Raw genomic sequence first — 26,163 nt, forward strand, 5'->3', positions numbered from 1 at the left:
GTGTGTATATGTATGACTAGCTCTCAGTGATGACGTAAGAGAAATGGTCATCTGTGTAATCTGGTCCCAGCAAACCAGGCACAGATTTGCATACACATAAAAACGGTTGTAAAAGACGGCTGTCACTTTGAAGAGACCGAGCGAAATTATTACTTGCGCGCTCTGCTTGCGCAAGTAATGACGTAGATCTATGCCAGATCACCATTTTTAACCATTTTTAAGTGACACCTTTACATGAAATTAAAAATATAATAGTTTTAAGAGCTCAAAAGCTAACGGAATATAACTTGACAGTAGTACCGGGCGACAAAGAAGCGTGTGCTTCCGGGTTTTCAGATTGGAAATTTGTCAGTCAGTTGAAATACTGGACTTAAACCGCTGTTTAACAGTAATGTATATTGATGTTGGGAAAATAATAGAATTCCACCGGCACCTCAAACCAGGGAGCCTAACCTTATGTTACTGAATCCCAAAACCAGAGAGTCCCAATGTTGTGCGATGAGAGAGCTTACAGATGTGTACTTTCTCTCAATCGTATAGTGATATTCTATACTTTAAGTCAAGTTACTGAATGTGGTATTCTTTTTTGGCACAGGATTGTCAAAGACCACCATCACAAATGGAAATTAAAATGTTTACTACACAGCAAACATCCAATGAGATATTACACTTATATTTAATTGATCCATTTAGCCTGATGGTCTTATTGTAGAAGTCACTCCCATCTACATGTGCCCATTTTATTTCAACAGTGTCCTGAAATGGCTCTTGGCACATGTCCAAATGAAGCTCATTAGCGTTGCTTTACCAATAAGACTCCTAAATTGGCTTCAGCAACCTGATCCAAAGTTGTGCGTTTTACTGAATTGGAGAAGCTTAATTTGACCGCAGCATGCAGCAGCTGCCAATATTCTGTTAATTTCATTAAGCCTGTTATTGTAATGTTTTTGATGGCGGAGCAGAGGCTATAAAGAGTGATGGCTGATTCAGGGTTTCGGTCATTAACAATGTACTACAATGTAATTCAACGTGTCACTTGCAAATTACATTTAAATACCACAAAAATAAAATAGCCTAGTGGGTGGACTTTCTGTTCTGTCCGTTCACATTCTTCTACCATATATATATATATATATAGGTATTAAAGTATTATAACTGTGTAATAACATGATAGGAAATAATAAAACTACTATAGGATGAATAGTCATAGGTAGACATTACCTAGGCCTGACATTTTACAAATAGTGTTTTTGACATTTACATTGGACCATATGAATACAAATCACACCCATGTGAAGTGAGGGGCACCGCTCAAAAAATTTAATGTTTGTTTGACCTTTAGTGAAAAGGAAGGGATGTTCACACACTGTTCCACTGCTCCCAGGGAAATGTCTATATTGGAGGTACAACGTTTCGACCCGTGTGGGTCTTCATCAGGTATACCTGACGTATGTATTTTTGACCAGCACCTGTATAATTTCTGGGGATGTGCGTGCTTCCTGTTGGATCCTATCTCTGTTTGACCTTTAGCCCTCGTAAACAAAAATTGCACAGGGTGGATGGCAAATGTATTTACATTGGCTAATAGGCAATTACTCCCCTCAAAATGATGATAGCATTACGAGAGGTACCTCTAGGTTCTGATTTGACGCCCAGGCAGAAAGGAAGGGAACACAACCGTAGGTCTGCTATTTTTGAAAAATCGACATGATCGTTCGACTGAACAACGACATAGAAACATAGCTTTTTCAGAAAACTGTCAGGATGTAGAAGACATTTAGGTCAAAATGGGTTAATGATGTTTGGGAGACAGGAAACACTTTTCTGGGGTTCTTATGTGGGTAATATGTGTTTTTAGATATTTTAGTATTTACAATTGTCCACTGGGCTCACTTCCTTGTTGGACTAAAATTCCCATAATGCTTTGGTGCACTGCTCCTCCTTGTGGATATGGGGAGGGCTGTTTTACTGAGACAACATCAACATGTAGTCCAGGAAGGAAATGAGCCCAGTGTCCATGACATCATGGACACTTTGAAATACTAAAATATCTAAAAACTCATATTACCCACATAAAAACCCAGGGAAAGTTTTTCTTGTCTCCCAAACATCATTAAAATAAGATCTGGTTGCAAAAGGGGTGAAGTCCCTTTAACTCATTTACCGCCGTCATTGCCATCTAGTGGGCGAAAAGGATCTCACAGCTTTCCAGCCGCGAGCGTCTTAACACTTAGAATGCTGAAAGCGTTTTTAAACGTTTTATTATAGCCACCCCTAAGATGCGCATAACGTTTTTATACGTTTTATGGTCCAAAAAACGTTTTTTTATTGATTACTATAGTTCAACTATATTTGCGCCCGGACAACTCATAATGTAACACCGATCGGCTCTAAAAAGAGTTAAACCCCCCCCCTGCTGAAAAGAGGTGTTGGTCTGAGAAGCGTCTGGCACCGCCTATTGGTTGGTCTATGCGAGGACGTACGACGTAATGGAGACGGCCGTCCGGCATAGACCAACGCAGATGTCAGGGGATCTAAAATGGATGGGTCCATGCTCTTGTGTGTGTGAATACACTCGATTCCCCCTCCCCTCCTGTTTCTACATGGTTTCTCCCGAGGGAGAATGGTGGGGGGGGGGGGGTCTCTTCCTCTTGGATCGCATTGGCAGTTCCCCCCCCACTCCCGAGTCCCCACTGCTTTCAACTGCAAGGCTTGCACTCATTCTCGGAACAAGATACAACGCGATTTGCTCTCTGCCCGTATATAAACCTGCAACGATCGGCATTTGATTTCATAACGTAACGTTTGCCAGACACATGTGGAGTTAGTCATGGACAGATTGCACATCATTATCGAGGGCCCGCCATGATACGTTGGTCGCTGATCGCAAGCCGTACTGCTGCTGCTGCTGCGCTGCTCGCATCCAACCATCCAATCCATCCCCCTTTCTCGTTACAACAGGCTATTATAAACTCACCGTCGAGCAGCCTGCCCTGCACCTAATGTGATAAAATGAACGGCAGGACAAAATCGGATCGATTATTATCTGTCTATCAGCAACATTTCTTCCAAATACGTTGACGTGCTGCTTCTGCTGCTGCCGCATCCAAACCATCCATCGTTGTTTTTCTCTCCAAACATGTCCAGACACAATCCGATCCAGTCTCGCGTCTCACCTTATAGCTACGCGAGACTGGATCGATGAGGTTAGTGGTATGTCTGGACATGTTTGGAGCGGCACACGACAATCGACAATAATGTTGATTATGCAAGATCATTTCCTCAAAGCCTAGTTGCCCCCCCCCCCCCCCCCCCCCGTTACTGCGATTGTAGCTCGAATCACAGAATGAGTTCAATGAGCGTAGGGAGAGGGCACATATGGGGCTACGATTGAGGCTGATTTATATTTTCTAACAACTTAGGAGAGAGACTGACCACGATGCAGGCAGAAGAAAGTTTCCAAGTCCGTTTTATGATCAGATAATGTGCATCAAGACTCTCTGCTTTCATAAGAAAAAAACTAATACTGTAATTGCGAATGCAATGAGCACTTACTATGAGACCTAGCAGATCACGTCTGTCTGTCTGTCTGTCTGTGTGTGTGTGTGTGTGTGTGTGTGTGTGTGTGTCTGTCTGTCCCGCTTACTGTATATGTGGACCTGGCCCTTTTGTGCCCATATATGGAGCTGAGTGATTTGTGAGTCATGGTGACATGAGTGTGATGGCGTGGTCCTGCTTTGGGGACTCCTTATATGGTTATGGCTGAGTCATGGTGACATGAGTGTGATGGCGTCTTTTGTGACCATATATGGAGCTGGCGTGGTCCAAGCACTAACTATGACACCCTGCAGATCATGTCTGTAATTTATTCTAATTGTTATTGCAATTTACGATCTGCGTTCGCTTTCCGCGTTCGCGCGTCTTACTCGTAATAATAAAAATCACACCCCTGTGAAGTGAGCAGTGCAATGTTGTGAAGTGAGCAGTGCAACATTGCACTGCTCACTTCACTGGGGTGTGATTTCTATTATTATTACAGTATTAGTATTTTTCTTATGAAAGCAGAGAGTATTCTGTTTCATACGGTATATAGTATGTACATGTCGCTATAGGCCTTATTTTGTGAATATTTAGTTGTTAGGTCCATGCTTTCTCTAAAATTATCTTTTTCAGAGAACTTTAGAGATGGCATGGGCCTGAATAACTATTATTCACAAAATAAGGCCTATAGCGACATGTACATACTATATACCGTATGAAACAGTAGACTCTCTGCTTTCATAAGAAAAATACTAATACTGTAATAATAATAAAAATCACACCCCTGTGAAGTGAGCAGTGCAATTGCACTGCTCACTTCACAGGGGTGTGATTTTTCTGGGTGGTATTTTTCTTATGAAAGCAGAGAGTCTACTGTTTCATACGGTATATAGTATGTACATGTCGCTATAGGCCTTATTTTGTGAATAATAGTTATTCGGGTCCATGCCTTCTCTAAAGTTCTCTGGTGGGCGCAAGCTGCATTCAATAGCCAATTAGTGACAAACTGTATATGTGTACAATGTGTACTGTTTTCCTCCTAAAAGTAGACATTCAGGGCTTTCATTCGGTATATGGTTTGTATAGGATATTATTTGTGCTCAATTTTATATCGGTCTTTTGAACTAAAAAAACTGAACTGAAATGTCTGTCAACTTCAGGCCTCCATATCTCTGTTGTTTTTTTTCACAAGCAGCGTGCAGGCAAAAGCAGGTGTTAGAAAAAGGTCAATATCTCCAGAATGGAAGATGGTAGAATCATATTTTTTTTTTTAAATTGAAGTGGACAAGTTGGGCTTTCTTTTGATTTATGCGGTGTGATTCTCGCTATAAGAGGCCCCTCGCTGTGGGCCCCCAAAAAAGTTCAAAAATCCCAATGTTAATCCCCTTAGCACTGGAAATCCTTGGTCCACTAGAACCTGTAGCATTGTATGTGTTAAGTTGAAAGCAGTTTTAACGGAAACTGCGAAAATCCTGTCATCATGCCTATGGAGTTAGATATGTTGCAATTTGCAAGCAAATAATATACGATATGAACAGTTGTAGGTTGCTCGTTGCAATTTGCAATTTTTGGGCACACAGTGTGCGTGGCGCAACACAACGCAACAAGTAGAGCAAGCAGGGCAACTCAGTGTTTTTGTACCATATTATAGTGCTACAGGGATTTTAGTTATTTTACTGTACTAGTTCTATTTTCTTCCGATTTAGGGTGACATGTTGGAGTACCGTATTGCCATTAAATATAGAACACAGACTGACTGCCAGTGTCTATTTCATTTGTATTTGCCATTTTCTCTCAATGATGGTCACGATTCCAGCATTTCAAAGTCGATAGCTGTGTTCTGACCAGAATAGCAAACATGCTGGATGCAGACGACTGCATATTTCATAAGTCTATTTCAGTGACTGGAGACAGAGATTATGTTATGTTTTATTACTATACTAGTCCATTCCCGTTGGGGCATATGAAAAGCCAAAGTGTGTAGTGAGTGTGGGTTATGCGCTGTGCACAGTATATCAGGGACTGAAAGTAACTTTTGTAGTCTACCTACAACAGTTTCAACACACGCATGCACGTCGCACACACACACGCATGTGCAAGCAAAGTGTGTGTGACCCGTCGGCATATTAGACACACACCCGCTCCTAAACAGTTCCAGCACACACGCGTGGCTAGAACACACGCAAGCGACCCGTCATCATGTGGACACACACACACAGGATGCATTCTGCTCCATTTATCAGTGAGTACCCCCCCTCCCAGACACACACACACACACACCTGCACAGTCCCGGCTTCGCAAAGAACACACATACACCCGCTCCTAAACAGTCCCAACACGACTCACACACACCCACACTCAGGACCTGTCACTATGAGGACCCCGTGGCTGGGAGCGATGACACACACAGGGTGCGTTGTGCTCCATTTATCAGTAATACACAAGCGCACACGCGCACACACACACACACACACACACACACACACACACACACACACACACACACACACACACACACACACACACACACACACACACACACACACACACACACACACACACACACACACACACACACACACACACACACACACACACACACACACACACACACACACACACACACACACACACACACACGGCGAACAGAGACACACAGACGCTTGTGCACACAGACCTGTCGCTTCCAGAACCATGAGCAGGTAATGTTGATGTTGAAGCTGTTTGAGCTACGTGTGCCAATAAGACAACCTGAATCTCTGCTTGTGCCGTGAATTAAATCAGCTTTGTGTCTGTGTAAACAGTGTGGGGAACAGAGCGGGTGAATTAAATCAGCTTTGTGTCTGTGTAAACAGTGTGGGGAACAGAGCGGGTGCGCAGTGTAACGCAACAATGCAACAAAACAGTTTTATTTAAGGACATGTCGCACCAATGCAACTCCTTGCAACTGCCATTGGGATAGTGGATGCATGAAACTACTCGCAACTGTTCGGTTGCAAGGAGTTGCATGGCGAAGCATTGGTGCGGTTAGGGCCTAAAGGTGCGTTCAGACTTGGATGGTTAGAGTGGCGTGATTACATACAAAGTCAATGCAAAGTTGCGCGAGTGCCTGGCGCAGCACAACAAACCATGGCAAAGATAGGTCTCATAGCTGTCCCATAGGCTAAACATCAGGGTCTAAAATTTATATAAAGACGCTAATAAACATCTTACATTTTGGGAAAGTGAAAAGCGGGCGTTATTTTGTGCATATGCTAATGGCCAATGCCTGTGTGAAAATTGAGACCAATTGCTCAAGCCACTGAGGAGAAGGGGGCAGCAGACAGGCTATGGACAACCTTTGTGGACAGCGCTTTTGTTCATTAATTGTTAGATTACTGTCCATTGTAACAATCACTTCCAAATCGGCTGAAAATTCTGCAAGTTATGACGATTTTAATTATTAAGAAACCTCCTTCTTCAATAGACATACAGTACATAGGCATGGCTGGCCTTTCATAATATGGCGGCTGCAATGAGGTATCTATGTGTATTTAACTATGGACATAGTGGCCAAAAACTAATCATTTTGAGTTGCAGCCTTAGTGTGTTGAATTCAAGGCTACAGTGATTTTGAAATCAAGGCTAGCATTAATCAAGTTGATATAAAATTAATCTGAAGTATGCATGTCAAAATGGATATTATTTTTGCTTTCACTCTGGCAATAAGGGTAATCCAAAGTCCTTCCAGGTGCAATCCCAATGTCAGACCAAAGCAGGGACCATGTCCCTAGGTCATAAATCAGATAAACTCCCTCAAAAATGAGATGATACATCTCAAGGGGATATATAATATCCTTTTCAATAAAAAAGGTTCACATAATATAACAATCATATGACATAATAAAGTTATACAACATAACTATGACAAGCGCATTAGTCAGCAACAGACCAAAAAAGTAGCAGTCAACCACACCAACAGAAAGAGAGAGGAAGTGAGAGAGTATAGGTGTGCATGGGAGATGGAGCAAACATCACAACTACTGTTGTACTGTATATCCCTGAGGGCCCAGCGCTCGATGGCATCTTGACTCTTGTTGAATACAACTCTCATGGACATTCATTCATGTTCTGATAAGCAGTCCTATTCCCAGCACGAACTCACCCACACACACTGTGACATGGCACTTCTGTACATACACGTAGAGAAAACCCCAAAATCTGTACATATTATACTACTACTGTTTTGACCGCGACTGAGGCGTAGTATTGTATGCACGGAATTGCCAATCTGTGCTATTTCACCTTGTTTGGGTGAGACAGGGTTGACTATTCCAATAGTGAGGGGAGGGAGAGAATGTGGCTAATAGCGGTGGTGTAAAAAGTACTCAAAAGTTTTACTTAAGGAAAAGTATCAATACTGCAATGTAGAACTACTAATGTAGATCTACAAGCTCATAGCGCGCTACGAGCTTGTAGGTCTGCTATTTTTGAAAAATCGAAGAACAACTGACATAGAAACATAGCTTTTTCAGAAAACTGTCAGGATTTAGAAGACATTTATAGAATCGTTCCCAGGTCAACATTGGTTAAGTAGAGTAGCTAAGTAAGTACAATGTACTTAGTTACTTTCCACCACTGGTAATGGAGACTGGAAGAGAGCTCAGTGAGAGAGCAAGAGAGAGAGAGAGAGAGAGAGAGAGAGAGAGAGAGAGAGAGAGAGAGAGAGAGAGAGAGAGAGAGAGAGAGAGAGAGAGAGAGAGAAAGATAAGGGAGGCGTGATGATAAAGACAAAGAGAGGGAGCAGAGGAAGGGTCAGGGGGAGTAGCGCTGGGGGAGTTGTCTGTGCGAGGGGACCATTCAGTGTGAGAGATAATGACTCAGCTCTGTGTGGGCACATTGATGCAGGCAGGCACACCGGGTAGAGATAGACGGATGAGGAGCGCTAAGGGGCAGCCTCGGGCCCAGCACGCATCTCACATGAGGCCAATAAAAGACTATTAAGTGGCCTTGACACACACACACACACACACACACACGCATTAACACAAGCCGGTGGCACATACACTTGCAAAATCATGCACACGTAACAAGGCACGATCGCACACACATGTGTGAGCGGTGCAACTGTACTGTGTGGGGATCCCCAGGGGGTCCCCCACAACATCCAGACCCCATCCAGAATGTTACATTTATTTAAAAGCTGAAATGCAGGTGTGTGTGTGTGTGTGTGTGTGTGTGTGTGTGTGTGTGTGTGTGTGTGTGTGTGTGTGTGTGTGTGTGTGTGTGTGTGTGTGTGTGTGTGTGTTCAGAGACCTACCGATCATAGTGTTGAGGGACAGGTCCAGGATTCGTTTCTGGTTCTGAGCCAGTGGAGCCCCACAGAACGACACAGGCGAGTAGAGCGGAGACAGGCCCGAACTGAAACAACAGAGGAGGGACCATTATTTTAAGATTTGCTGCATGACTTTTCTCCTTCATTTTTCGATAGTACAGTGGAGAGAGACAGTGAACTGGGGAGTTGGGGAGTGACATGTAGCAAATGCGCCACTGGGCTCGGGAATCTAATCCACATGCTGTCAGGCATCACATGTGGTACGTGGTGTTGGTGTAACCACTGGGCCATCAGCCGTGCACCCATTATTTTAAGGATCCGTTTGTTTTATTGCGTGTGTTGTGGATTCACTCTTAACTGTCTCAGTGCCACATGGCGCCTTATGACGCCTCCCCCTTATGACCGAGCGCCATCTCTATTCATGGTGCCTGCCTGTGATTTATTTAGTTAAGTTATGTGGTCGGTAGTCTCGTGTAGCCAGACAACTATTCCACAATCTCAGAATGCTATATAGAGTCTGGAACTACACCTCCCGAAATCAGAGTAAGGGACATGCCATTTCCGTTCACGAAAATATAATTTAAAATATCTTTAAATTAAAAACATTGTATTTCTATAAGCAGCAAGCTATATATGCTGAGATTATTTCCATTTATATTAGGATAAATGTGTGCAACTGTAAAGACGAAACGGAAGTGGGGAGGAGGCTCCACTTCCACTTTATTGCTTACTTATGATCCGAGCTGCCATTGCTTCCATTGCTCCAGACTATATGAGACCGTACAGACAGTATTTCAAGCTGCCCCGCACTCAAGCTTGAGAAGACTACCAACCAGAAGAAGAAGATTTGTTTTGTTGTATATCCCCAATCAGATCCAGGCGGCAAAATTACTGTTCCAGCAGTGCATATACAGAAAGCTGGTTCAGCACTCAACGCAGTGCCACATTGAGTATAAAACTATTTTATCTGCAGAAAAGTGGTTTCAACAAGTAGAAAAATTATTCTACTTCTTTTGAACCTGGGAGGCAGTCAACTGCTCACAAGTTCACAAACAATACTGTACATCCAATGCATGATGCATGATGACAGCCTTTAACGTGTCACTGAGGGAAATAAAGGACTATGGGTGTCCGTGAGGCGCCCGGGGTGAAGCACTCACAGCCGAGACTGGGGATTTGATTTCTCCACGGTGCCTCCACCATGGCAGACCAGCAGGGATTTCTGTATTAAATAAAAGTACCTCGCACACCTAGAGCCTGATACTGTAGTACTTAGTAGCCGGGAATAAGGAACGCATCAAATCTGCCGCTGTGCTGCCGCTGTGCTACGTAGCTTCAAAGATAGAAAGATGGATGTGTGTGTGCATGCATATGTATGCACTGTATGCATGTATGCACTGCATGCGTAAGTGCGTGCGTGCGTGCATATGCTTCTAAATCCTAACAGTTTTCTGAGAAATCTATGTTTCTATGTCAGTAGTGCTCAACCTTTTTCAAAACGTTCACTCTGAAAGAATATACCGGTATATAAGATGTGATTTAAAAAAAAAATAGCAATCTACAAGCTCATAGCGTGCCACACTATGAGCTTGTGGATCTGCTATTTTTCAACAGCTAAAGTATAACATAAAACACCAAGAGGGGTTCCTGTCCTGAATGGGTTAAAATAAATTAAACAATGTGGGGCAGAGCTGTGTGTTCCCTTCTTTAATACGTATAAATGTTTAACCACGTACTGTACACAAATAATATTAATTATTAAAATAGTGTATGTTACTCTAAATATAGACTGTATAAGTGTGTCCTAAAAGCAGAACAAGCGTGTTTACACTGTACACGTTTGTTGTGCTTTTCATAGTGACCGTCAAGCAGTTCCCAGTCCTTAAAGTGCTTCATTCTAATGCATGCTGCTTTTTTCCCCCAACCTACTTGTTCCAGAGAGACGATTAACATGAACTTTATCTTCCAACAAATGCATCAAATAACGTGGCTGGCAGCTATGAAATATATCCTATTAATACAGTATCAAACCAAGCGGCACATTAAGGAGAAGGGGGAAAAAAGCCTTTGTAAACCCTAGGTAAGATCCACTTTCATTTTAATTGCTTGGCTCTTAAAACGAATGAAAAGCTTTACTCTGAAACAGCAGTTGATAAGGGAAATCAAGGAAGTGGAAAGCAATTTATCAAAGATACATGATTATATACTCAGGACATTCAATGACATCTCAGCTTACAGTATACGATGGTTTCATGGTTAGCGGACCTTGCTTCGTCTACTTGATTGTAAAGCTACATTATTACTGTGGTTTCTTTCTAGTTTATGGACTAGTGGACAAGAGATCCGGTATAAGTAAAAGACAAAAGTCATTTTACACTTCATTGCATGCTGAAAATAGCATATCAACAAAGCTCACAACGCGATGCAGCGTGACGCGTTCTGAGCTTGTAGATCTGCTATTTTCAGCAAGTATAAAATCAACCGTTACGACCTACCAAAAAACATTTTAGTTGACTAAATCAACTGTAGATTTAGTCGACTAAAATCTTATGATATTTAGTCAACTTAAACTAGACTAACGCAAAATAATTCCAGGTGACAAACTACTCAAAAGACTATGACTAAAACTAAAATGAGCCGTCAAAATCAACACTGTGTGTGTGTGTGTGTGTGTGTGTGTGTGTGTGTGTGTGTGTGTGTGTACCTAGGGTTTGTGGGGGCCCTGCCGGTGTGAGCTTTGAGTTCCCACAGCATGACCCTGCCATCGCTGACCATGAGGGCGGCATTGTTCTCGTTCACGGGGCAGATGACCATGCGGTACGGACGGACCGTCTTGGTGATGCGGATGGCGTCGCACTGGGAGCGCAGGTCATACACCAGCTCCTGGACACTATGCTCCGGGTCTGACCGGAGAGGAGAGAGAAGGGGAGAAAAGATTAAAGGGGAGAGAGAGAGGAGACGCAGAAGGTTTAGAAAGTCAGGGCAGACGGGAGCGGAACGAGAAAATAGAGAAAATACAGGAGAGAAAGGGTGAGATATTGAGTTAGAGAGAGAGAGAGAGAGAGAGAGAGAGAGAGAGAGAGAGAGACACACTCTCTATTTGGCACGAGGGCCTGTTGTACAAACTGCTAGAAAGTGGCATTGGAGGAAAAAACTATGACATCATAAAATCAATGTACAACAACAACAAATGTGCTGTAAAGATTGATGGAAAACGCACTGACTTCTTCTCCCAAGGACGGGGAGTTAGGCAGGGCTGCAGCCTGAGTCCAACCCTCTTTAACATACAGTATATCTCATTGCGAATGCAGTGAGCACTTACTATGAGACCTAGCAGATCATGTCTGTGCGTGCGTGTGTCCCCCCTTTGTGCCCATAGATGGAGCTACGTCCAAATATGGAGTGTGTTGCATCAACAAATCACTCAGCTCCATATATGGGCACAAAGGGCACAGACACTTTGTGCCGCCTTCTCGTGGCGGCCCCGTTTTCACTAATTTTATCATTATGTCATATTGAGTGCTATATCAATGAACTGGAAAAAACACTAGAACAATCCACAGCACCGGGCATCCCCACACAGAAGTCAAATGCTTACTATTTGCAGATGATCTGGTGTTGCTATCTCCAACCAAAGAAGGACTACAACAGCAACTTGATCTCCTGCACACTTTCTCCCAGACATGGGCCTTGACCATTAACCTAAAGAAAACTAAAGTTATGCTAATCCAAAAAATATCTAGTCCCCAACACCAACAATTTGTACTAAATACAACCATACTAGAACACACAAAGAACTATACCTATCTCTGCCTAAACATCAGCAGCACAGGTAACTTCAAGCAAGCTGTAAATGACCTGAGGGACAAGGCAAGAATAGCTTTCTATGCCATCAAAAGAAACATAGAGTTAAACATCCCAAAACAAATCTGGGTAAAGATATTAGACTCTGTTATAGAACCCATTTCCCCTCTATGGTTGCATACAATTTCAACATACTAGAGACTCTGGGTTACTTTAGTAACCTCAGTTTATTCATCGAATGGAGCGATGAGGATTGCGTTCACGCCACTAGATGGCGGGCACTCCCCCATTGGCGATCCTCTGAGCGGAATGAGTTCATTAAATAAACACTAGGAAACATGGGTATTCCAGCTGCTATACAGCCAGCTCTTTATGGAGGACTGATACTGGTGTTCTTCATACAACAATGTAATACTGTCTGTGTGGCAGAGGAATTCACATGTGGGCTGGTTAAAAAAAAGGTCTCCTCCACCGTGCACTTTTCATTTCATTTTATTTGTCCTACAAAGATGCCTTTGCCTGGCCCTGTATCTCAAAGAATGGTCAAATATTTGAATAAGGAAGATAATATGCCTCTTGAATTCTTTCTGTATATGCCTGAAGATGCCTGAAGAAGGTCCGGAGGGACCCAAACGTTGCATTATTAAAAAGAAAATACTCATGTACTGAGCAAATACACAGTGTGCGGGTGTATTCTATTCCTTTCATTTCTGTATATCAGCTAAATGTAAATTAACATTCTCAGGTTTAAAAAGAAATGAAAAATAAACAAATGTCGCTTATCAAACTAAGCGGTTAATCAATCGATAAGGTTATCAAAACAAATCAATGAATGAATTAACCGATAATTCCCATCGCTGCATGCATGTTCCTATCTTTGCATACATCATTCCTGCATGCATGTTCCTATCCCTGCATACAGTACATCATTCCTGCATGCATGTTCCTATCCCTGCATACAGTACATCATTCCTGCATGCATGTTCCTATCCCTGCATACAGTACATCATTCCTTCATGCATGTTCCTATCCCTGCATACAGTATATCATTCCTTCATGCATGTTCCTATCCCTGCATACAGTATATCATTCCTGCATGCATGTTCCTATCCCTGCATACAGTACATCATTCCTTCATGCATGTTCCTATCCCTGCATACAGTATATCATTCCTTCATGCATGTTCCTATCCCTGCATACAGTATATCATTCCTGCATGCATGTTCCTATCCCTGCATACAGTACATCATTCCTGCATGCATGTTCCTATCCCTGCATACAGTACATCATTCCTGCATGCATGTTCCTATCCCTGCATACAGTACATCATTCCTGCATGCATGTTCCTATCCCTGCATACATCATTCCTGCATGCATGTTCCTATCCCTGCATACATCATTCCTGCATGCATGTTCCTATCCCTGCATACAGTACATCATTCCTGCATGCATGTTCCTATCCCTGCATACATCATTCCTGCATGCATGTTCCTATCCCTGCATACATCATTCCTGCATGCATGTTCCTATCCCTGCATACAGTACATCATTCCTGCATGCATGTTCCTATCCCTGCATACATCATTCCTTCATGCATGTTCCTATCCCTGCATACATCATTCCTGCATGCATGTTCCTATCCCTGCATACATCATTCCTGCATGCATGTTCCTATCCCTGCATACATCATTCCTGCATGCATGTTCCTATCCCTGCATACATCATTCCTGCATGCATGTTCCTATCCCTGCATACATCATTCCTGCATGCATGTTCCTATCCCTGCATACATCATTCCTGCATGCATGTTCCTATCCCTGCATACAGTACATAATTCCTGCATGCATGTTCCTATCCTTGCATACAGTACATCCTTCCTGCATGCATGTTCCTATCCCTGCATACAGTACATCATTCCTGCATGCATGTTCCTATCCCTGCATACATCATTCCTGCATGCATGTTCCTATCCCTGCATACATCATTCCTGCATGCATGTTCCTATCCCTGCATACATCATTCCTGCATGCATGTTCCTATCCCTGCATACATCATTCCTGCATGCATGTTCCTATCCCTGCATACATCATTCCTGCATGCATGTTCCTATCCCTGCATACATCATTCCTGCATGTATGCATGCATGCGTCTCGTGTCTGCATGCATGCACGTCTCGTGCTGTCACCTCACCTGCTGCATCGTCTGCTGTGATGGTGGAGCGGCACACTCTCAGGGTGATGCAGCCGTTGTCGTGCAGACAGTACAGGGCGTCCCTCTGGGCACACGGGATCACCTGCAGTGCACACACGTACAGAAGAGTCAGGGAAAGAGACAGCATCCCATCCTCCGTGGGGATTTAGCCATTAGTAAAAAAGTATCTACGTCAAATTTTACTGGACTTTAAGTACCAGTAAGTAGAAAGTGCTCATTGTGCAGAATGTCTCGTTTCAAGTTTTCAAATGTATAACAATCATTTGAAAATAGCAGATCTACAAGCTCACAATGTGTCGCAGTGTGACGCATTGTGAGCTTGTAGATCGGCTATATTCAAATGGCCAAAATGCTGAAGTGGTTACTGTACGTTTCGTCATAATAATCCAAATCTACAAAGTAACTAAAGTTGTCAAATAAGTGTAGTGCAGTAAAAAAGTACAATATTTGCCTCTGAAATATAGTGGAGTAGAAGTAAAAGTACAGTAAATTGGAAATACTCAAGTAAAGTACAAATACCTCAAAATTGTACTCGCATACAGTACTTAAGTAAATGTATTTAGTTACTTCCCACCACTGCCTGCACACATACAGTACTGTACAGAAGAGTTAGGGAACGAGAGAGCATCCCATCCTCCACAGGGATGTAGTGATTATCGAGGAGCTTTTTATTATGACACTGATGAAAGAGCTTATGCTGTACTCTAACCCTGTTAGATCTCCACACACACGCATGAATCAGAGGTGTCAAGACCAGAGGTACATGGGGGAGTACTTATGGGTTGCTGGGCTAACACTAAGCGCCCGCAGAGGAAAAGCGTAGTATTAGGACTGCACCAAGTACGGTCTGAAAGGTTCAGGAGGATTACTTTGTCGAATACTGTAATGATGACAATAAGATTGATCCTGATTATTGGTAATGATGACCTTTGGTGGGAAAGCAGTTTCTTAACCCATTTAGACCAGAGGACGATTCTACAAATGTCTTCTAAATCCTGACAATTCTGAAAAATTCTGTTTCTATGTCGGTGGTGCTCATACTATTTCATGTCAAGGACCCCAAAACTTATATCTAATTGGCCGCCGACCCCATCTGAAAATATGTTGTTCCAAGGACCCCCAGAAGCAAAGATTTGAGTTAAAAACGTTATAAAAAATATATATTCAAAGATTTGCTCACATTTTAAAAAAAATTCAAAAATAGCAGACCTACAAGCTTGTAGATCTGCTATTTTTTTCAAAATGAGTTAATACCTTTAGAGCTCATTGGGCGTATCGGTTAACATACAGTATACCATAATTGTATGCAATTGCCTCTGTGATTTCACCGTTCCTTTGTGACCCCTGAGGGAAGGGTAGATGGGTTGTGCAGTATATTAGTTTGTGTGAAGGTGAGGAGACAAGGGAAACAGCTGACCAAATAAAATGTGTCAAAGTGCATGATTATATAATTAGATTAATTGCACAATGAACCCTTTGCGCTTTGTCTAGTTTTTATTTGTTGGCAAAATTGTCAATATATTTAGTCTTAGGTTTTAGGCGTCATAGCTTAGTTTTCATATAGTTTCCATTTCGTTTGAGTCAGTGAAAAAAGGTAGTCGACAGACATTTTTTGTCATAGTTTTAGTCGACTAAATCAACACCGCTCAATTAGCACTGAAAATAGCAGATCAACTGTACAAGTTCACAATGCATCACATCCACAGCACGCCGCAAGATAAATTTGGTGTGTCAACGTATATCGTCAAAGTATAAATCAGGCTTAATCTGACATGAGTGAGTAGAGTGAAGTCATGTTGCATTGCTCTCTCCTTTGGTGCGTATCTCTGGGCACCCACATACAGAGAAAGCGCAAGCTGGACTATTGCTGGCGCGTGTATCATCAGTCATGCAAATTGGTTATCTGACAAGCACTTTATAACACTTAGCCCATTAAGACCTCTGAGACCAGATTCTACAAAATGTCTTTCAAATCCTGACAGTGGTGCACTGGTGCTCAAACGTTTTCATGTCAAGGACCCACAGAATTTGACCACGGACCCCCATCTGAAGCAAAGATTTGAGTTAAATATGTTTACAGTGAAAGAATAATTATATATTCTCTCACGGTGCCACGCTATGAGCTTGTAGATCTGCTATTTCTGAACATCTAAAGTTTAAAATAATGGTTAAAGTGGTTAAAACTAAGCTATAAAAGCGTCCACAGGTCTAAATGGGTTAGAGGGGGATGTGTTGGCTGGACAGAGCTTAGGACGCTGAGTAATGCTCACAGCAGTATAGTGGCCACAGGCCAGTGACTTAGGGCTGGCCACAGGCCAGTGACTTAGGGCTGGCCCCGGGCCAATCTACACGTTGCAACGCAATGTCACTTACTGTACTACTCACTTTTGACAATATCTGAAAATATAAAACCAGGAAAACACTACAGTATCGTGATATAACAATATCAATCCCAAACTATTAGTCTTGAATCACAATAATTGATAGACTACAATACTGGTTCTCAAAGTGGGGTCGGGTGTCCAGGTGTCCTTGAGGGAGTTTCAGGGGGTCCCTAGCTAAATGATAGATGGGAACCAAATGGACGCTTATGGGTATGTAACTCAGAGAGTGTCCATTCGGTTCCATTTGTACACTCCGAGTTAAATCAACATTGATTTTACAATATAAATGGGGGTCCCAGAGATAGAAAAGCCATTCAATGGGGACCGGTAGACTAAATCATGTCAGGTCCTTGAAATTAAAATGGTTGAGAATCACCGCTAGAGCTGTAAAATTATTCTCTTATGGGGCTCCCTGGCATATATTTTTCAAACGGGGGGGGTCAGCGGGCTAATAAATGTCAATTTGGGGGTCCTTGACATGAAAGTTTGAGAACCACTGGACTACATTCATTAAAATAGGAAAGATAAAAGGGCAATTTTGAATATGTTTCACTCTAAAAGTACTGACTGGTCCATTAGGGTCTGAATGGGGTCTGACCTCATCCGAGAATGGGTGGAAGGGTTCTGTTCCATTACCGGCTCTCTGGCCACGGCAAAACCTTAATCATCGGACACCATCCGGCTTTCATTACATTTATACTTTTTGAGTGGTGCAACCACTCCTACAACCAGCAATGTCCATGTACCTGTGTACCTGTGTGTGTCTATGAGCACGAGTATGTTACTTATTTATACCAGTAGGGGGCGCCAGAAACATAGAGAGGGGTAGTGCTGTGTCTCTAATGAGAGAGAGAGAGAGAGAGAGAGACGCGTGTGATTTTTTTTTTTACAATTTACAATTATAATTCAGTCTCCGAAACAGGGAAATGTGCGCAGAGAAGTCAGAGGTAAATAGGACTACCAAGACAAGCAAAAAGTCTTATCCATCAATGTGTGCTGTGCTGTGCCGTGGGGTGGCTATAAAGCCCATGGTATTTCATCCCTGCTGAGCTCCAACCCAGGGAGGAAGGACACGAAGTGAACTTTATCATCCACAGCAAGGGGGAATTGGCTTCCTGGCAGAATCATCCATAAAGAAAACAGTTAGTGAACGCGAGCCAGCTCAGCAAAGGCAGAAAATAGAAAAGTCTAAATTGCGTCTCGAGTTCAGATGAGGCGAAGGGAATCTGTGATGATGATGAAGGGAGGCAGCCAACGTTTCTAGTGTGATTGACTGAGACAGTGTGTATGTCAGGGAACCTGTGCGTGCGTGCGCGTGGATGCGTGCATGCATGGCTGCGTGCGTGCGCGCGTGGCTGCGTGCTTGAGTGGCTGCGTGCGTGGCTGCCTGTGTTGCATTTTCCCTGTGTATTAAATTCGTAGGCAGCTCACACAAATATTTTATGTTTCGGCCAGCTGAAGAAGAATATCTAAACCCGATGTGATGACAAACAAATCAATATCCTTGCCTTCTAGAATACATTCTGCATGAGGTTGTCTTATACTTGACAAACAGTTCTAACAGCTTTATCTTTGGGTCCATCCATGCCAGAGGCTTTTCTACACACAACTCTTCTACAATCCCCAATTCCTTCCCATTGGTGACCTAAAATCTGCTAACTTTATCTTATACAGACAGTCACACACACACACACACACACACACACACACACACACACACACACACACACACACACACAAGTAAGACGCCCTGAGGTCGAGAAGCTAAAGGGCGAGGTTGCGTGCACGGCTGCACGCATCCGCCCATGGGTGAGCACTGGTGCTTTGGCATGGGGGGTCAGATCAACATGGAATTAATTCTGTACTGGCCATATATGGAGCGTGTCTTGAGTGTACAGGGTTTGATGAGGTCAGATCAACATATTATGGAATGTCAGAACAGGTCAGCTCCATATATGGAGATCTAAGAGTGGCATTGGGGGCAGTGTGTTGAGTGTACAGGGTTTGATGAAGACCCAGGTAGGGCCGGGCCATAATGTTTGGGCCTGTTCTCCTGTACTGAACTCCAGTTTTTACTTCTGACTTCTGAACAAGTCAGCTCCATATATGGAGGTGGAAGCGTGATGTCACGAGACGTGACCATATGGAGGCGTGACCATCTATGGAGGCATGAGGTCACAAGGCATGACCATATATGGAGGCGTGACTGACGGAAAATGCAGGTTTTCATTGTAAACTGCGACATACGGTCACAACAAACGAGCAATACATAAACATAACCAATACGAGGGGCTTCCACATACTGTAGGCACACTGCAAATAACATCTCGTCATCCTCTGGGGCAATGGCATGTACAAACAATGAGCAGACCCAGTTGACCTCAATTTTGGATCAAAATGGCAAGAGAAGAAGTGAAAGAGGGGGCACGGATGGCAGGAGCTTCAGTCACAGCTGGCTACTGTTGAATAGGAACAGTCTAGAAGACTATGGGGGAAAAAACATCAGTGAATAGGGTTGGATAAAGGGTTGGAGAATAAGGTTAACAGGGCATGCTGTAGTAGTGCATTAGTGCGTTTTGGAAAGACAGGAACAGGAACACTTCTTTGCGTGACTGAGAATGCATGTCAATGCACGACGCAACGCAAGCAGACTGTCGTCAAGAACATTCTGTGGACAACTACATAGGGAAGGATGTTACAGTGCATAAACCCCTCGTTACAAAGACAAACACACATTTGAGAGTTCGGTGGAGGAAAAAAAACATAAGCACTGGATCTATAGAGAGCTACGGCATACATGATGTACGACAAGATAACAATACAGGCCTGAATGCCCCCCCCCCCCCCCAGCGAGTGTCACATTTGTTTGGTGCCTTATATATACATGTGACAATGGCATTCATTAAATATATGATGTGCTTTATTCTGTTCCTGTCAATGTTCATTACTGAAAGGGAAGACAAAGCTGTATGCGAGTGATGTTGTGGAAATACTGTAAGCTACTGTATGGCAAACATGCTTATTATCTGTTTGTGCACTGTGAGAACACATCCAACACCTCGGACAACACGCCACATAAAATGTATGTGGGCTGCCTGTGATATTATATATACTGAACCGTGAACAAATCAACAATTGGATCCCACGTGCGATACGTACCGGTAATCATTTTTAAAGCCATGGAAGACATTAAAAGTCAGCGGCCCCCCAGCTTCAAATCGGTAATGTTTAGTACATTCAATAATCAATAAATGATCATTTAATCACAAAATCAGCCTATTACCTAAACAAATTCATCAGACAGCTGCTGCTCGAGTCCTAATACTAATACCAACAAAATAGAGCATATCATTTATTTTCTTTCGGCTTTTCCCTTCAGGGCTCGCCACAGCAAATCATCTGCCTCCATCTCACCCTGCCTCAACATCCTTCTACCGATATACTCTATCTGTATCTAGTATATACTATCCCTCCTCTGTACGTGTCCAACCATCTCATCTCATCTCGTCTCGTCTCGTCTGGCCTCTCTGGCTTTATCTACAAAACATCTGCTCTGTCGTTCCTAATCCTATCTACCCTTGTTACTCCCAGAGAGAAAGAACCTCAACATTTTAGTCTGTGCTACCTCCAGCTCTGCTTCCTGTCTCTTTAGGGCCAAAACCCATTTCTGATCTTGCGCATCATGAACCATGCAGATCTCTTAGGTCATCTGGGAAAGGTCAGTGTTCTGTCCCTAAAACCAAAATTAAATGTGGGGAAGGAGCATCCTAGGGCTCCAATTTTGTCTCATCTTTCTAAATACACTGTATTTTGGTTACCTGTCTAAATCCCTAAAACACCTCCGTTACCCGTTATATTATGCATAGGTATGGTTTTGGCGTTACAATAATTAAACCAATCACCGTGCCACATATGCCATTGCCTTTAAGAGATCCCTTATCCGTTGCCCGTTATGCCCAGTGCTATATTGCTTCATAGCCTTACGGTCTATAGCCCATGGAAGAGTGTTGCGCAGCCCGCACCTCTCTACCAAACTAAAGGTAATGGCCCTATGTAAGTAATCCGACACTACTGCCATAACAGGCATAAGTAATCATTACGTCATATGCTGGCACGGGACATACGGAAGCAGACCGTGCAGGTATGTTTTCCATCATGCTACGAAGCGTATGTTCCATGACGTGATGAAGATATGTACCAATACCAGGGTATAGTTGGTTTACGATGGTGACGTAATGATATGTTTCAGTGTCGGGTGGATTAAAGGGACATACGCATCAAACCACCCGAGTAACCACAGTATACCACTAATCAACTCACAAATTACATATACATATATACATAGACATATGAGCATATGCGAATAAAAAAACTAGAGGACAGAAAGAAAAAGAAAAACCGTAAGGACCAAGAAAAACTTAATAAAAACCGAATAAATGAAACCAAACTAAAGGAACGGCTTTCAAAAAGACGGAATTCATACGTTAAAAAGGATACGAGTAAAATACCACTTGAAAATACGTAAAGAAAACCAAAAAAATGAAACCGATGGACAAGGAAAGCAAAGTTATGGAGTTTAAAATAAATAATACTATACTGTATACGTAACATTATTTTTTTCAATTAATATATATTTTTTATCTATGACAAATTTTTCTTGTATTTCCTTTATAGATAGAAGATTTTACCATACTTAATCAAAATACTACTTTTTTACCTCCAAAAGCAAGGTACGCAAATAGCTAAACCTAATAATTCAATATTGCAAACGTTCTTTCACAGAGACTGAGATTTCAAAGTTTGTAGCGGTCTACAGTACTTGCACGCTCTGCTTGCGCACTAGTAGGCCATTTATGGCCTACTTGTGGTAGGAGGTTGAATGAACGAACGAACAAACAAACAAACCTGGGCGAAGGGCACCCCGGAGCGCTCGATAGCCACCACGCCGACAGTCTGGCTGAGCTCCAGGTCTAGGATGAGGATCTCCCGGGGGTAGAGCAGCAGCATGTGGTTCCTCTTGGACGGCAGGTAGGACAGCTGCAGACAGTCATTGAGGGTCACCGCCTCCGCACTGTGGGGGGGGGGGTGAAAATAGTTTGTAATGATGTAATGAAAATTAACCTGTTTTATTACCCCAGTGTTTCCTTCCATGTTTAGTTACCATCTTGGTCTTTAATGTTTTTGTGATGTTTGATGTTCCAGTATGTAATGACCTCTCTTGTCTTGGGTATTCTGAAAGGTTTATATTTTTTTACCTCAGATGTATCATTCAGATTTTGTTGCTCGTTTGATTTTGTTATTTGTGTGCAAATAAGCCAAGAAAAACGTAAACTAAATTCGGCTGAAGCATATTTGCAGAGTGGCAGGCGTGGCTGAATTTCTAATGCATGTGCTGCATGTAACGAGCAGGCCTAGATAAGCTCCCATACTTCAGCCTCATTAATGAAAGAAATCAATCAAATAATTGCAGAATCACAGGCGGCATTATTACAGAGTGCAAAATAGCTGCCTAAATGTTGAGGCTTAGATATAAGGGATATAATACACTGAACTATTATAAAGAATGTTATAGCCCTAGCCCTAGCCTCGACGACCTTCAGGCATATGCAAACTTGCAAAGGCTCACCTTATGTAATTTAGATAGCATTTTATGTAGATATAGCACTCTATAGCGTAAACTCATACCGGTAGTTTCATTGTACAGATATTCTACTCTTAGCTTCCTTATGATTCTTCATGACAATTTTGTATGTATTTGATGTATTACCATGTGTTGTTTTTGCGTACTGTAAGTCTTTCTGGATTAAGAACGTCTGCTAATTGCCTACATTGTAATAAGTGACTTTCTCATTTCTCTGATGGACAAGTAGATCTTTATTCATGTCTCCTCAGTCCTCATACAGCAGGCTGGGTGAGTTCCAGGCAAAGGAGGGTGAGCTGCGAGTGAACTCTTTAAAGATGGGAGGGAGGCGGTTAAATTACGTAGGTATTGGGCAACTTCAAAACAAATAGTCTTTCTAGATTAAAATGTCTCGTCTCCGAACTGTTGTTTGCCAAGCCTTTTAAAAAGTTAACCCTAATTTAAATGTTATACTTCGTCATACGATGGTACGAAGAAAGCAGGCGATTTATAAGTGGACTTTGCGATGAGCCAAGCTGAAAGTGGTTAATGTGAGATAACTTCATTAAAGCCTGTACAGGTGGTTTATTGAACTACTAGGCACGTTATTGACCATGGCACACAAAGAGCCCCATCTCTCTCCTGGAACAAAGCAGTCACAGATGCTTAACTGTTGGCACAAAGAACCTCAAGAGACTTTTCTTTATTCAAAGAATTGAACAAAGTCAGCGGCCATAACTCATTCGTATAGCTGCATTCCTCTGGTTCCAGATAAATGAATAGATTGACTACAGGAGTCAGGACCATGCAGATCATTAGCATTGGCAGATGGAGGATGTGGCTGCTAAGTTGTCTCAGGACAGGATACGACATTTTAAGGACACGCCGTTTCTTCTAACTCACACTGAATAAGTGCATTGTTGTGAGAGTTAGGAGCTAGAACTGCTGACCACGGCTGACCAAAGCTAAGACAACAGTGGAAGGAGACAAAAGAGAGATAGTAGATGAAGAATGAGAGGCCAAAACAGAAGACTGTGCCTCAGCATATCTGAATAACAGCAGCAAAGGCATCACCCCTGACTTTACACCTGAAGTTACCCCACACTATCATCAATAAACCAACAAAGAAGGGGGGAAAAAGCTCCCCAGTTCCCAACCCAACAGACCCTCCTCACCTCTGCCTTTGTTGGGTTATGAAATGTACTGCAGTAGATGATGCACTAAATAATACAATGACACTCTGACACAAGCACACTAGACCCGACGCATTTTATTTAGGCCTTGCGGTTTTATTTAGACTAGTCGTTTGGGTAGAGAGAAACACACACACCACCTTATGGGTGTTTCTCTACAACTGATGAAGCAGGTTTGCCAATTTTTCTTGAATTAATGCAGCAATCAATCATGTGTGTGATGTGAATATCGAGCTCCAAAGGAGAACACAATAAATATAATTTTGAGTTCCCTAGCAGTAAGTTAATAAGATTTAGTCATTGTTGTTACAGAACTGTTGTGGTCGTGCTCTCTGCATACAGTATTTCCAAATAGGTGTTTTACAACTAAACTCTTGTCTCAGGCATAGCAGATATAGAATCCAGGTTTGGCGCAGAGCACTGCACCAAACCTGTCAGGGTATGATGTCACATACAATAAGAGCGTGCCTCCGTTCCTGACACAACGCATGGATCAGGAAATGAAAAACAAAAATTAATAGCCAAATTTTCATTCGTAGACTGCAGTATGTGTGTGTGTATACTGTATGTGTGTGTGTGTGTGTGTGTGTGTGTGTGTGTGTGTGTGTGTGTGTGTGTGTGTGTGTGTGTGTGTGTGTGTGTGTGTGTTTGGCGCTTGCAGGCATGAAAGCTAATCACAAGAGAGTTTGGAAATGCAGCCTTTGGAATGGCAGCCAATCTCCGGACAACCACCATTCGAATCAAAGCACTGTGCTGGCCAAAAAGAGTAACATGTGCCAAGATGAGTCACAAAACATGAATGGTACAGTCCTGTGTTTCGTCTTATAGAGCTTCTGATAAGAGCCTGGCTGAAAGGAGCTGCCCAACGGTGCAACCCCCTTTTTCTATCATCCAGATGGAGAGAGAGAGAGAGAGAGAGAGAGAGAGAGAGAGAGAGAGAAAGCATAAGAGATTACACCCGACTTGGGCTATAAAAGAAAGATCCAACACATGGACAAAGCCAGAGAAATTGAAAGCGTAATTCGAGGCGCCATTACAGAACAAGAGACCAAGCCATTACAGGAAAAGAGACCGAGAGGGGAAGAAAGAGAGTGACGTGGGGGGGGGGCAGAGAGAGAACATGATTAAGAGAAGGACAAATGGCTTTCGGAGAGCAAGAAGAGGACATGATGTGAAACTCAAGGGGTAGAATATGGACAAGTACGATTAATCCATTTAGGACGGGAACGCATCTGTGTCGCCTTAGCACGTAACCACTTTAACCATTATTTTAAACTTCAGCTATTGGAAAAATATCAGATCTACAAGCCCATAGCGCAGCACTCAGTGCCACGCTATGTAGATCTGCTATTTCTTTTTAATCGTAAAAATGTTTTTAACCCAAATCTTTGCTTTTGGGAGGTCCCTGGAACAACATTATGTTCAGATTGGGGTGGACGGCCAATTAGATATAACTTTTGGGGTCCTTGACATGAAATAGTTTGAGAACCACTGACACTAGAAACATAGGTTTTTCAGAAAACTGTCGTACTTTAGAAGACATTTTGTAGAGTCCTAACTGGGTTAAGAGAAGGACAAATAGCTTTCGGAGAGCAACAAGAGGGACATGATGTGAAATGCAAGGCTTAGAATATGGACAAGTAAGATTAATGGGAGGGTTTGATATTACTGCTAGTTGGGTGGGTGGCGAGGCTAGGGAGGTGCTGCTATAAATAAAGTAGACCGACACGTCACAAATACAACCACTCTGGGGACTGGCTGGCAGCACATCAACCTGGATCTGGGCTGGATCCTTCTCAACTTCTTCGAAACGAATGCCTTACGTACGTGATATTAGGGAGCCAACATGGTAAATAGTGCAAAAAATGAGGTCAGGCATGAATCTCTGCACGCTTGTTTTTATATAAATGAAAGCCCTACGTAATACTTTGTCAGGTGAGTCAAGAGCAGTGAATGGCAGAGGTGCATACTTGTTGTATGATGTACACATCTGTGATTTTCAATTGTTGAAAGGGGGGGAAAAGAAACGTTTTTGAAAACTACTACAGGTAATAATGACATTCCTAAATTATGGATTTGTATTATTTAATCAATGA

General features: G+C 42.6%; 1 protein-coding gene across 1 annotated transcript in view; it reads right to left on the reverse strand.

Moving 5' to 3' along the window:
* wdr11 (WD repeat domain 11) overlaps positions 1-26,163 on the reverse strand; it is a 112,572-nt gene that overhangs the window by 73,722 nt on the left and 12,687 nt on the right. Inside the window, exons 6-9 of the mRNA XM_080781806.1 lie at positions 22,160-22,325; positions 14,850-14,952; positions 11,560-11,758; positions 8,841-8,941 (exon numbers count right to left, since the gene is read on the reverse strand). Of these exons, the coding sequence (XP_080637932.1) occupies positions 8,841-8,941; positions 11,560-11,758; positions 14,850-14,952; positions 22,160-22,325 (569 nt within the window). The remainder of the gene's footprint in view (positions 1-8,840; positions 8,942-11,559; positions 11,759-14,849; positions 14,953-22,159; positions 22,326-26,163) is intronic.

The sequence above is a fragment of the Protomyctophum bolini genome (genome assembly GCF_963924005.1).
Source record: "Protomyctophum bolini genome assembly, chromosome: 14".
In the NCBI taxonomy this organism is placed as follows: domain Eukaryota; kingdom Metazoa; phylum Chordata; class Actinopteri; order Myctophiformes; family Myctophidae; genus Protomyctophum; species Protomyctophum bolini.